We start from the raw sequence: 12,897 nt of genomic DNA, 5'->3' as shown, positions 1-12,897 counted from the left end.
TGGATGCTTTCAATGAGTTGGATTTATGGAAGAGATTTCCATGTAATTTTTTAAATTGTAAGGAAATTCAGGGTGAGGGGGTACATGCTGATATTTCTTCTGAGCCCTATTTTCCTTAATGTTTGTACCTTTTATTTATTGCATTTATATCTGATTTTGCTCTGATCCCAAGGAGATATTACATGAGAACTGAGACCCGGTTTGAGGGATAGAAACATGGATGTACTGATAAGAGTCAGCTGGCTGGCCTGGAAAATCAAAATGGAAGTTGGGAACAAAAAGTGTCCTATATTTGTAAACCCATTCTTAAAATAGAAAATGGAGGGGCGCCTGGGTGGTTCAACTGGTTGAGCGTCTCACTCTTGGTTTCGGCTCAGGTCATGATCCCAGGGTTGTGGGATGGAGCCCTGCATTGGGCTCCGTGCTGAGTGTAGAGCCTGCTTAGGATTCTCTCACTGTCTCCCTCTGCTTCTCCCCCAGTCGCACATGTGCCCTCTCTCTCGCTCTCAAAATAAAAAAATAAAAGAAAATGGCGTTTGTTTAATGTCCCAGCATGGCCCTATAGCTGCCTTGGACTAAGGACACTTGATGTGGCCTGTGTCGTGAATTCCTTCACGTTGTGAGATGTGAGGAGAGCTGTCGTGGAGGGTGACTTAACTCTGTCCCCATGTACTCCAGGGTGCTTCCTTTTCTTGATGCACGGGTTAACCCTTTCTCTTCCCAGTGCTGTCTTTTCTAGGTACAGCTAGTGGTCGGTAAGCTAAGCTTAGCTTTTTGCTCCATCAGCTGCTAATGGATGGGAAAGACAGCTTTTCTGTCCTCATTATCTCAATGTTAGTAGCTTAACAGACAGGCTGGTGGAAACACCAGTGCTTTGATCAGGGCCTACGTAAAAATACTAAGTTGGCGAAAATGTAAGTGTTCTCACCGCCTTGTACACTGCAAATTATCCAGTCTTTTTTTGTGGGAAATAAGGTTATGCTAATTGAAAGACTGGCTTGAAATTCACCAAATCATGGTGCATCCGTTAAATCGTCCCAAATGTATTATATCTCTCATTCCTTCTCTTTCCTTTCCAATACTTCTTTTTGGTCTAAAATAGTTCATCAGTTCTTATTGGGCCACCTCACAGCACTTAGAAAATTATGGTCTCTGTAGTCTTGACAAATCTCACCTTCTGATGGGATGTTTCTAAATGGACTGTGTTCTCTCTCTGCCACACTCCAGTGCTGGATCCCAAGGCAGAAGACAAGATAATGTAAATATCCATTTTCAGGATGAAAAAAGAAGCCAAAGTACTGGCTAAGGATGGCCATACTCCTGATGCCCCACGGGCTCATGACCTGGCTCATTACCCCAACCCCCAACCTCCTGCCAGCAGTCTGGGGAGCTCTCTTTCTGCTTATAAGACAGTCTGGGATGAGATGAGCTTGATAGCTATTGCTGAGTAAGAAAAAGTTACATCCCAATTTTTTGTCTAAGGAGGGCCCAGTGTTAAACAAGTCATCTTGTGGAAGGTTAGAGAACGTTATAAGGCATCTTTCGTGGTCTCAGAGGTAAAGAAAGGCTTGGGGGAGGCTCCGGGGTGGGGTCGTGAAAGGTCCAGATACACACTGCGAAGCAGGGCAAATGGCATTTTTATGTGTTTGCTGGGGCGTGGTGTGGGTGAAGGAAGTTTTAGAAGGGAAAGGTAAACATTTGCTGGAGTCTTTGGTATTGAACTTAAACAAAGCCATGCCTTTGTTCCAGTTTTATAAGGTAATGGTTCGTAGGAAAAGCTCTAAAGCTAGAGTTAATTCGCATATAGAAGGAATAATCTGTGGAAGGCATCTCACTGAAGATATCAATGGCCTGATCTTTTGTTAGGATGTGGAGTATCCATGGTTTCTGGACTGAATTCTGCTCAGGGCTCTGTAATTTCCATGCATGAATTACTGTATGTGTGCCGAGAATTAAATTACAGATTTGGATTTCATAGACCGATGGCGGTGCGTTGTGTATGTGTGTGCGCGCGTGCGCTCTCATGCACACACATGCACCAAGGTTAATATTTATTCAATGATTACTACATACTGGGCACTCCGCCAGGTGCTTTGTGTATATTACGCAATATTCATATCTTAAGTGGATAACACTTTTCATTTAAATAATGAAGACTTTGAAGCCCAGAGAAGTTAGCCAGCTTAATGAACGTTGCACAGCTAACGCGGAGCAGAGCCAGAACTCCCACCTTGGGCTATCTAAAGCACGTACTCTTTCAGCACTGCCGTTTTGTATTGAGGAGGATCGAGCAGGAACATATCTGACATTATTTCTGGCAAAGGGGCGGTCACTCCTTCGAAGCAGCTTGCCTCTTGCATATCATGCACTAGGCCAGGTGGTGGAAATTCACGGACAGATAAGCCAGGCAAAGTGTCTGCTCTCAGAGAACATTTTGGCCAGGCTGAGGAGTAAGACATAGCTGTAAATAAATGTAATATGAATGGAAGAGTGATAAAGATTCTTATGAAAATAGAGGTAAAGTGCCAGGAAAGGTTTGGAAAGGGAGAAAATTCTTTTTTTATTTAAAAATGCCCCCAACTTTTTCCTTAAAGAAGTTAGAGGGGTGCCTGGGTGGCTAGGTCGGTTAAACATCTGACTTCTGCTCGGGTCATGATCTCACAGTTAGTGAGTTCAGGCCCCACATCGGGCCCTGTGCTGACAGCTCAGAGCCTGGAGGCTGCTTCGGATTTTGTGTCTCCCTCTCTCTCTGCCCCTCCCCCGCTCATGTTCTGTCTGTCTCTCTCAGGGATAAAAAAAATTACAAATGAAAAGTTGAAAGAATAATACAATTATCGCCACATACCCTTCACTGGGATTGACTCATTGTTAATACTTTGCCAGATTTCTTTTATCTTTTCTCTCTCTCTCTCTGTCTCTCTCTCCCTCTGTCTCTCTCTCTGTCTCTGTCTCTCTCTCTCTCTCTCACACACACACACACACACACACACACACTTATACTTCACTTCTAAATACTGTAGCATGTAGACAGATCACCCTTCTGTGGGATCAGGGAAGACATGGGGAGGATTTGGCATACGGGCTGTGTCGTAAGGGTCAGTTGTAATGTAAGCACATGCAAGTTGGAAAGAGGAGCACATCAGGTGGAAGAACAGGATGTTCAAGGTGTGGCGTGGAGAGCATAAGAAGAGCAGGGAATTTGGGGCAGGAGAGCTGTTAGGAGCTGTTTGTAAAGAGGGGAGGATAGAAGTCATGGGAAAGGATGAGATTCAGACTCACCCCACTGAGGCATGTTGGAGGAACCAGACAAGAAAGGGGTGGTCAGGAAGGAGACTACAGAAGAAGGCAGAGAGGGCAGGGGATGGAGCCGGGGAAGAAGGAAGAACTGGCCAGTGAAGTCAGTGCAGTAGGTCGTGGTTTCTCAAAGCCTGGCCTTCCGTGTGTGTCATCCACCTCAACTTGGGTTAGACGTGCAAGTACTTGGATCTCTCACCTCGGACCTACTGAATTGGAAACTCTGGGCATGGGGCCCTGTAATGCATATTTTACCCAGACCTCCTGGATGCCTACTAAATAGGAGAACGCTTGCTTATAAATTTGCTATTGAGTCCTCGAAGAAAGCAATTTCAGTCAAATTGTGAGCACAAAAGCCAGATTAAAAATAGTGACATGGGGGGCGCCTGGGTAGCTCAGTCTGTTAAGCGGCCGACTTCGGCTCAGGTCATGATCTCGCGGTCCGTGAGTTCGAGCCCCGCGTCGGGCTCTGTGCTGACAGCTCAGAGCCTGGAGCCTGTTTCAGATTCTGTGACTCCCTCTTTCTGACCCTCCCCCATTCATGCTTTGTCTCTCTCTGTCTCAAAAATAAATTTTAAAAAAATAAAAAAATAAAAATAGTGACATGGCCTTATATACTGTGAAAAATTCATATGTGCATGTGTGTACGAAATCCATGTTGAAAGACATAAGTTGCATCCTCGTAAGATGAAAAGACTGCAAACAATCCAATGGTAAAGAAATTATTACTCCTTATTTCACAGTTCTTTAAAAACGAAAAGGGCTATCTTCAAAATTTATTTAGTAAAGCAGGATGCATAACTATGTTTACTGTGGTACCATTTGTATAAAAAAGAATAATGATATGTATTGCATGGCATAATTCTAGAAGGATACACAAGAAATTATGAAAGATCCTCAAGAGACTGTTGATTGTTTAGAGAACTATTCAGGGTGGGGGAGGGGTGTTTTCAGTTAACTCTTTTGTGCCTTTTGAATTTTGTGCCATAGTATTACAAACTCAAAGCAAGTTTTAAGTATTAAACATGAGCCAAAGGGATTCATATAACAACAAATGATCAGAAAGTTGAGTCACTGAATCTTTTCAGTCTGTATTTACATCCTTCCTCTGACCGGGAGCTCATTATTTATGAAACAGGCCACCCCACTGTGGTATAAGGTCCAAATTCTCCCTCATCCTGAGATGCTGTTTCACAAGCTGTGTTCAGGTGAAGGGCAGTAAAGGTCCTGCCTGAGAGATTTCTCTCTTGCTCTCTCCCTGTCAAAGCCTGTGACTCCACCCTTCTAGAAGTGTTGTGCAGAGAGTGATTTTCTGTTGTAAAAATCAGTTCACTTCAATTAAATATCTTTTTGCTCAAATTAATGTGAATCCTAATTAACCTGCCTTTGAATCATTTGGCGATAGCATCTCAAGATGCCTTGAGAAAGAATCGAGGGAGGAAGGAGGGCTTGAACTGGGAGGAAGGAGGACTGGAGGGGACACAAAGAAGTAGCCTTGCAGGGGGAGCAGCTGGGGGTGGGGGGCAAAATGGGCGTGGCTTTGTTGGCTGTGCCATCAAGGTGAGGAAGGGCTTGGGGTCAGAGAAAGGAGCAACCATAGAGACCACGGTGATGAGGAAACTCCCTTAGATTTTCACAGCACTGTACAGTTTCAGACCTAATCTCATTTTATTTTTTTAAACATCTATTTATTTATTTTGAGAGCGAGAGAGAGAGAGAGTAGGAGCAAGCGAGCAGGGGAGGGGCAGAGAGAGAGAGAGAGAGAGAGAGAATCCCTGCTCTGACAGTGCAGTCCCCGACTCAGAGCTCGAAGTCACATACTGTGAGATCATGATGAACGCTGAAATTGAGCTGGATGCTTAGCCAACTGAGCCACCCAGGCGTCCCAAACGTAATCTCATTTTAAAGTGGTGCACTACTGAGGTAGAGATTGTTGTGCCTGTTGAAAAATGAGGCAAGTGAGGCTTAGAAAGGGCAAACAATTAGTCCAAGGCCACAGTGCTGGGATTTGCATCAAGTACCTGACTCTGAACTTCCTGTACATTTTTTTCCCTCGCTGCGTTTTCCCCTCATTTGGCTTCCAGTTTCCAAGAAAGCTCTGTCTTTTTTCTTACATAGCTTCACTTTTGAGTCGTTCCTATTTAATCCTTGCTTCCGAGGCTCTTAGGCCCCACACTCCACCTTTCTGCAGCCTCTGACATTCACCTTCTCTTAATGTGGGAACACCTCCTCCATCTTGGAAGGACACCTCTGCGTGGCCGTGCTGTCTGCTACCTGCTTCCCCTATTCCTGTTCATCCCTCCTTCCCCCAGCACACTCCCCAGCTGAGAAGCCTTCTGTCTGTCTCCAAGTCTTGGCTCAACCCAGTGATCTAGCTTCCTGCCCTTCCCTCCATTAGTCGGGCCTCTCAAAGGGATACAGGACCTCTTTACGTCTGAATCTGGTGGCCTTTGCTCAGCCTTCACTCTCCTTGTCCTCTCTGTAACTTGAATGTTGAGTGCTACGGCTGGAGTTCTGTCTGTCTTGGCCCCGATAATACATAACTTGACCTCATTAGGTGTTCATGACTTGATCACAGTGACATACACATCGTGGTTGGCCTCTTCCCTCACCAGGCGCCTTCCTTTGGGCTCCACCTTAACTTCCCCCGACACACCCTCCTCTCCCACAAGGCTTGCCTCGTTGCTCTTTTCAGAGTCAGCATCCATCTGTCTTCCAACTCATGACACCTATACCAAATCTTCCCGGGCTGACTTGCCGATTTCTCTCCTTTTCATCAAGTCTTACAGAACTTATAGTCTGGGATAGTCAGTTTAGTATCTAATTATCTACATTTCACAATAGCAAAAACTGTAACGTCTCTCTTCTTTCTTGAGGATAGAACTGTACCGAACACTCCCTTATTTCCCATAGCATACATAAATAGCATCATCCATGGCATACACACACACACACACACACACACACACACACACACACGTACATACGTACGTATATTCATCCAGAGTATATAGTTGGTGCTCACTTTATGTTTGTTGGTATGCAAGCAGGTAACAAATTTTGAGGATAAATCTGATCAGAGCAGCTCATTCTGCTGTATTATCTTGATGACTTCAGCTACTCAAAGCAATCTTGGCTCCTAAGAGGTTCGGCTAAAATGAAGGCAAGAGTATGGATAAAGAGGGAAATGTGTTTTTAGAAAGGTAATTTTCCCTTAATGCATTAGACAAATATTTGTTGAGTATTTATCATGGGACTGGCACTAGGATTAGAGTGACCTTGAGGCAGACAAGGGCCTCCTCTTATGGGCTTGCAACCCCGTGGAGCAGACAGGCAATTAGGCACTAAACAGAAAAACAATAAGATAAATCCAAACGATGTCAAGTACTATGAAGAAAATAGAGGAGCAGCGTTATAGAGTTTGCTTCTGGTCCTGGGCTGAGGTGGGAAGAGGAGGAGGAAGATAACTCTAGACGGGGTGGTCAAGGCAGGTATTTGAAGAGTTGGCACTGGACTGAAATCTGAATGAGAAGGAGCTGGCAATGTGCGGGACAGTGTGTGGGGCAGCACTGGAGATCGAGGGCACAACCAATAGCAAAGGCTGTCAACCGGGAACAAGCTTGGTTTGTTGAAATGGAAAACGTTGAGGACTAAAAGAATATGGAAAACTATGGTAGACTCTGTGAATAAACCTAATGTGCATGTATGTATATGCAGACATACCCAGAGTATCTGTAGGAGAAAATAAAGAATTATATTATGAGATTTTAAGTAATTCCCTAAAAGTGCTATATGAATGGAAGTGTCAGAAAATCTAAATTTCTTAGGTTCTCAAGAAAATCACAAATTCTCTCATTTTTTAAAAATGTTTACTTATTTTTGAGAGAGAGAGAGAGAGAGAGAGAGACAGTGTGAGAGCAGGGGAGGGGCAGAGAGAGAGGGAGACATAGAATCTGAAGCAGGCTCAGGCTTTAGGCTCCAAGCTGTCTGCACAGAGCCTAACTCGGGGCTCCAACCCATGAACCATGAGATCATGACCTGAACTGAGGTCAGATGCTTAACCAACTGAGCCACCCAGGTGCTCTTATCTCATCATTCTTGAATCCCCCCATGTAGCATAATACCAGGCACAGACAGAAGATACATGATAAATATTTGATAAATTAATGCCTGAAGGCAATGAATGAATGAATGCCGAAGACCGAGAGGTTATGTGTTCATATTGTCTACTTTTAGGCTGTCTTTCTGTCTTAATTTGGCATTGCCTCTGCACCCAAATACCATCATATAAAATGGACGAAAAATGCTGATATTTAAGAAAACCACCCATATGGTCTTTAATAATTCTAAGAATCAAGAGGAAAACAGAGTGGGGAGATTGGCAAGAGCACACTTATGTATTTGTATATTGCTTGTGTTTTAGAGGGAGAATGCTGATTTCTTGTTGTACGCTATGTCGCTCTAATCTGGAGGCTAATGCTTCTGCAATTTCTTGGAAAAGAGCTCTTCACGTCCCAAAATAAGGAAATAAGTAGCTGTCTTCATCTTTAATCAGAAGAATCTTAAAATGCAAAATACATTGTTTAAAGAGGAAAAGATAAATGTTTTCCATCAAATCATCGACATTATGATTTTTTAAATCCCAACTTGTGGGGCGCCTGGGTGGCTCAGTCAGTTAGGCCTCCGACTTCAGCTCAGGTCATGATCTCGCGGTCCGTGGGTTGGAGCCCCGCGTCGGGCTCTGTGCTGACAGCTCAGAGCCTGGAGCCTGTTTCAGATTCTGTGTTTCCCTCTCTCTCTGACCCAACCCCCTTTCATGCTCTGTCTCTCTCTGTCTCAAAAATAAAAATAAATGTTAAAAAAAAATTTAAAAAAATCCCAACTTGCTTTGTAAATCAAAGATAGACCCATTTATTTTACAAGCAAGCTCTTGAAAAAATCTTAGGGGTTAATAATCAAGTTAATGTGGTAATTCTAAACCTCATTGATTTGTATTTATTTTGATAAATCTTACTATATGCTTGGTGCACAACTGAGAGTTATTATATTCTGGGCAAAGTCACTTGTCTTTTGTAGGAACTACAAACTGGAAATTGTAATTCACATGTAAAAAAAAAAAGGGTTTATTAAGAAATGTCAATTGTCATGAGACTGCCTCTGTTTCTGGAAAGGTCTTGGAATATTTAGAACCAATCTTTCTATCTGAATCAATTTTTGAACCAGTGACAAAATTATAATACTATCTATTATCTGCCTAGATACACTTGATTTAATTATTATTTTTCTAAAAAATAAATTACGTACTGTCAGAATTACAGGAATATTAATAGCTGAGGTTTCGAAAGCATTACATGAACGTATATAATATTCATAATTATTGGGTGACATACCCAATTGTTCATGGCATTTATATGCTCTTTACACAATCAGGGCTCCTACTGGAGTGAAAAAGAATTTTCTGTGCTTGACATTTGGATGAACGTTTGGTGGGGAGAAAGCATACCTTTTCCCTAAGTTTCTGCAGCATGCATTTGCAAACAGTACTTTGTAGATAAACTTCCAAGAAAATGGCTTTCACATTTGCCGGCTGTGCGTGGAGCTGGGACGTGTTTGGGTTTGCAAGATGAAACAAATAAATGCTTATCAGTTCTCAAGCCAGGGTTTTAGTTAATGTCCTTCCATCCCTTCCCATCCCCTCCAGTCCCCAACTGCAGTTAAAGTTCAACCATTTAGGTTTTAAGTGCAGCACAGTGAGACTATGATTGCTACCGTGGGGCACTGAAACTGTGCTTTACTATTGGGTTCAGGCAGCCAGGCAAGAGGAGAGCGGTGCCAACTCTATTATAAAATCCCTGTTAGGATAGTTTTGGGAGCTGCCAGCTCAAGGTAGCAGAGAAGGCAGAGTCTCGTGTCATTTAGTTTGTATAGGATCAGGAGGCCATGCATCAAAAAGAGCCCATTGGACCTTTACTAAGAATCTCTCCCATTAAAAGGACCTAGTCTAAGTGTGTCCAGGTACAGTCTCGTGTGTTGTAGCTCATTTGACCTTTAAAGACCTTCTCTACCGGGTGGCTGACCGCTACAGCTCCACCAGGGAGGATTTAGTCTATTTATCATAGTATATTGCCAGCGGATCTGTCCTACTCAAGCGGTCCTTGTAAATATACACATGCCATCAGCCCAGCTCTCTTAGTTGGGACTTGGAGCTGACAAAGGCCACAATTATCATTGCATCCTGCCTGTCTGAGTGCGGTCCACTGTGTGTGATGTATGGGTTAATTCACTGACCCAAGTGTGAACCCTAATACCTTAGGAAATATACATCAGAACACTTTTCTCTTTTGGATTCTGTAGTACTAGGCAGGTTTTATGAGGGAGTAGAAAAGAACCAGTCTGTACTGAGGCCCCCCTGTGAGTTATAGTCACTACAGAAAGATTTCTGTATGAAATCCATGGTCAAAAATATGGACAATGGCATAGTTCCCCAGAGTGGTCATTGATTTGCTGATAGAAAGCTGTGTTTTATACATTCTGGCCAAGATAAGCCTATTGTCAGTAATAACAATAACAATAGAAGAAGTCAAGTGTTCCCAGGAAAGTATACTTTTATTTGTCGGTTTGACCTAAAGATCAGCATTTGACGACGTTGTTGTAGTCTTTAGAGCTCCATCATGTTGCTTCTCTCTCCCCATCTGGCCTCTGACTTCCGTGATTACAGGACTACAATGGGTGCATCTGTCCTAGTCCCTAGCACAGTCTCAGGAACATAGTAGGTATTTAAAAATATTTGTGGCACACATCAGTGTTCTCTGCAGTTAGGGCATCTCCAGGAGCAGCAGACCGCCTTTGCTGTCTACTTTTACCCTGAAAGTTCAGGAAGAGAGACAGGCCTGGTGTAGTCTTTCTCAGTGGTCTTTATCACTCAGTTCCCCTGAATCACTTGACATTTGAATTTTGAGTCCTTTTTCTCTACCATTACAAAATAATGATAGTCCATAGTCTCATCCCAGTGTCTGTGCGGGCTTTGCTTCACACATGTCCTCCAGGTTCAGTGCCGTGTTCTGTGTTCTCATGACCTCTGTACTTGACCACCCTGTGTTGGTTATTACTGGATTACTCCTCTGTCCTCCCCTTGGACCGTCCACTACATGAAGCAGGGGTCTGGCTTTGTTCTCTGTCCTCAATGTCTAATGTTGTGTTTGACTTACAGTGGGCTTGTGTTGATGTTTATAGGATGAATAATAATGAATGAATGAATGAATGGAAGATATCCATGGTTACACCGTCTCTAGGCACTTGTTTTCATATGATGGCTGGAAAAGTGAGGGTCTGTGGCACAGTGCACAAGGTTGTTGTAATTAGCATGTCACTAAGACATTTCATCTTAGCCTTGTTGTTGATGTGGTGCGTTATTGCTGTGTTTCTCATGACCAAGTAAGGGGCTCAGAAACAAAATTAAAAAATGATCTTTGTATCGATATAGCACTAAAAATGAGATATCTGCTTGTATAAATTACCAAAAACCTACAGGCAATAGAGCTTAAAATGAATTCGATCAATCCTGGTAGTAAAATCAAAGATTTGAACGGCCTTTAAAATGCAGCTCATGCCAGCGGCTCTTTGCTTTTGCAGGACTGTTCTTTTTGATGTCGCTGTGACACCAAAGGTCAAGGGTTTGAGAGTGAATGAAAATTTCAGTGGGACCAAATAAAATATGGGTCACATAATGCATCTATGCAATTGTTTTCAGAATATTAAATAATTTACATTTTCATCCTTCAGGGAAGGATTTTGAAAATAATTTTAAGAAAAAAGTTGAAAACCAAAGACAGTAAGTGACTTGTCTGAGGTCTCTTAGCTGGTTAATGTTGGAGCTAGAACTAAAACTTTGGGCTTTTCGGGGGAGCCTGACTGGCTCAGTCTGTGGGGCCTGCGACTCTGGATCTCGGGGTCATGAGTTTGATCCCCACATTGGGTGTAGAAATTACTAAAAAAAAATTAAATAAACTTGGGCCGCCTGGGTGGCTCAGTCGGTTGAGCGTCCAACTTTGGCTCAGGTCATGATCTCGCGGTTGACGAGTTCAAGTCCCGCATTGGGCTCTGTGCTGACAGCTCAGAGTCTGGAGCCTGCTTCCGATTCTGTGTTTCCCTCTCTCTCTCTGCCTCTCCCCCGCTCATGCTGTCTCTCTCTGTCTGAAAAATAAAGATAAACATTAAAAAAAAATTTTTTTAATTAAATAAACTTAAATAAAACTTAGGGGTTTTTCTACAGATAAACTTATTGATGGATTCATCACGTTTATTTTTATTTATTTATTTTTTTTAAATTTTTTTTTTCAACGTTTATTTATTTTTGGGACAGAGAGAGACAGAGCATGAAGGGGGGGAGGGGCAGAGAGAGAGGGAGACACAGAATCGGAAACAGGCTCCAGGTTCTGAGCCATCAGCCCAGAGTCCAACGCGGGGCTCGAACTCACGGACCGTGAGATCGTGACCTGGCTGAAGTCGGACGCTTAACCGACTGCGCCACCCAGGCGCCCCTCATCACGTTTATTGAATGCCTGTTCTCCACCACACTCTACATTAGGTACGCCTAATACAAAAATAGTAAGAAATGGTCTCAAATCTCAAAATTAATAGTCAAGGAGGAAAAACAGATATATAAACAAATAACTATTTCAATGCAGTAGTGTGCAAGGGGAAATGTTCCCTACTTTTGTTTTTGGTTTTGTTTTATCCCACAGGTCAGAGATTTGAGAAAGTGATGTAATATTAGAAGTGACAGCTTTAATATGTTGAAGAGATAGTGGTTTACATATCTGATTTATGCATGTTTGAAAAATAGGTAAAACTTTGCTGATATGCCTAAAGGAAAGCATCAATTGTCTATTTCAAGATTTAATAGGAAAGCAACAATTTTTATATATTTAAATTATAAATTACGATATATATAATGTTTCATGTGCTCAGCATGTTCTTATTTCAGCGTATCCAAATGTTCTTCACTTGTCCTTATAAGATTGTGTAGTGTTGTGATTCTAGGTCTTAGGCTTATGCATTTTTTAATAGATCCTTTTTATAGTGACTTGTGACCTTTTCCTTTCTTTCTCCCACCCTCAGATTTTCATCACTGTGAATTGCCTGAGTACAGATTTCTCGTCCCAGAAAGGGGTGAAAGGACTTCCTTTGATGATTCAGATTGATACATACAGTTACAATAATCGTAGCAATAAGCCCATTCATAGAGCTTACTGCCAGATCAAGGTCTTCTGCGACAAAGTGAGTAAAGATCATAAAGGTATCTTTGTTATTAGATACTACTTTCAATGACGTTTCCCCCTTGTTACCTTCTCTTGTCTGGTGGTGTCAAAGTAATTACCTTATCACACTGGGAGTTGTAATCTGTCATTTTCAATTCCTATTAGATATCTAGGGAGTCATCAGTCAACTCTTTTATTAGTCAATCAGTTTCACCACTAATTTAATGACAGATTGACACTGCACTGTACCATCAGTCTAATTCACTTAGATAACTGAAATAATAGATTAATAATTTTACCAGGTATAAGCCTGTCCCAGAGCATATCAGTATAAGCTGTATTA

The 12,897-nt window shown here is 42.4% G+C and overlaps 1 protein-coding gene across 4 annotated transcripts in view; it reads left to right on the top strand.

The window, feature by feature from the left end:
• GRHL2 (grainyhead like transcription factor 2) overlaps positions 1–12,897 on the top strand; it is a 168,854-nt gene that overhangs the window by 115,582 nt on the left and 40,375 nt on the right. For all 4 annotated transcript variants that reach the window (XM_045454032.1, XM_045454031.1, XM_045454030.1 and 1 more), the window contains exon 9: positions 12,415–12,573. In XM_045454032.1, coding sequence (XP_045309988.1) covers positions 12,415–12,573 — 159 coding nt within the window. The remainder of the gene's footprint in view (positions 1–12,414; positions 12,574–12,897) is intronic.

Source organism: Leopardus geoffroyi, chromosome C3, assembly GCF_018350155.1.
Source record: "Leopardus geoffroyi isolate Oge1 chromosome C3, O.geoffroyi_Oge1_pat1.0, whole genome shotgun sequence".
NCBI lineage: Eukaryota > Metazoa > Chordata > Mammalia > Carnivora > Felidae > Leopardus > Leopardus geoffroyi.
Note: the sequence above shows the minus strand (reverse complement) of the source record. Positions and strands in the feature narration are given on the sequence as shown.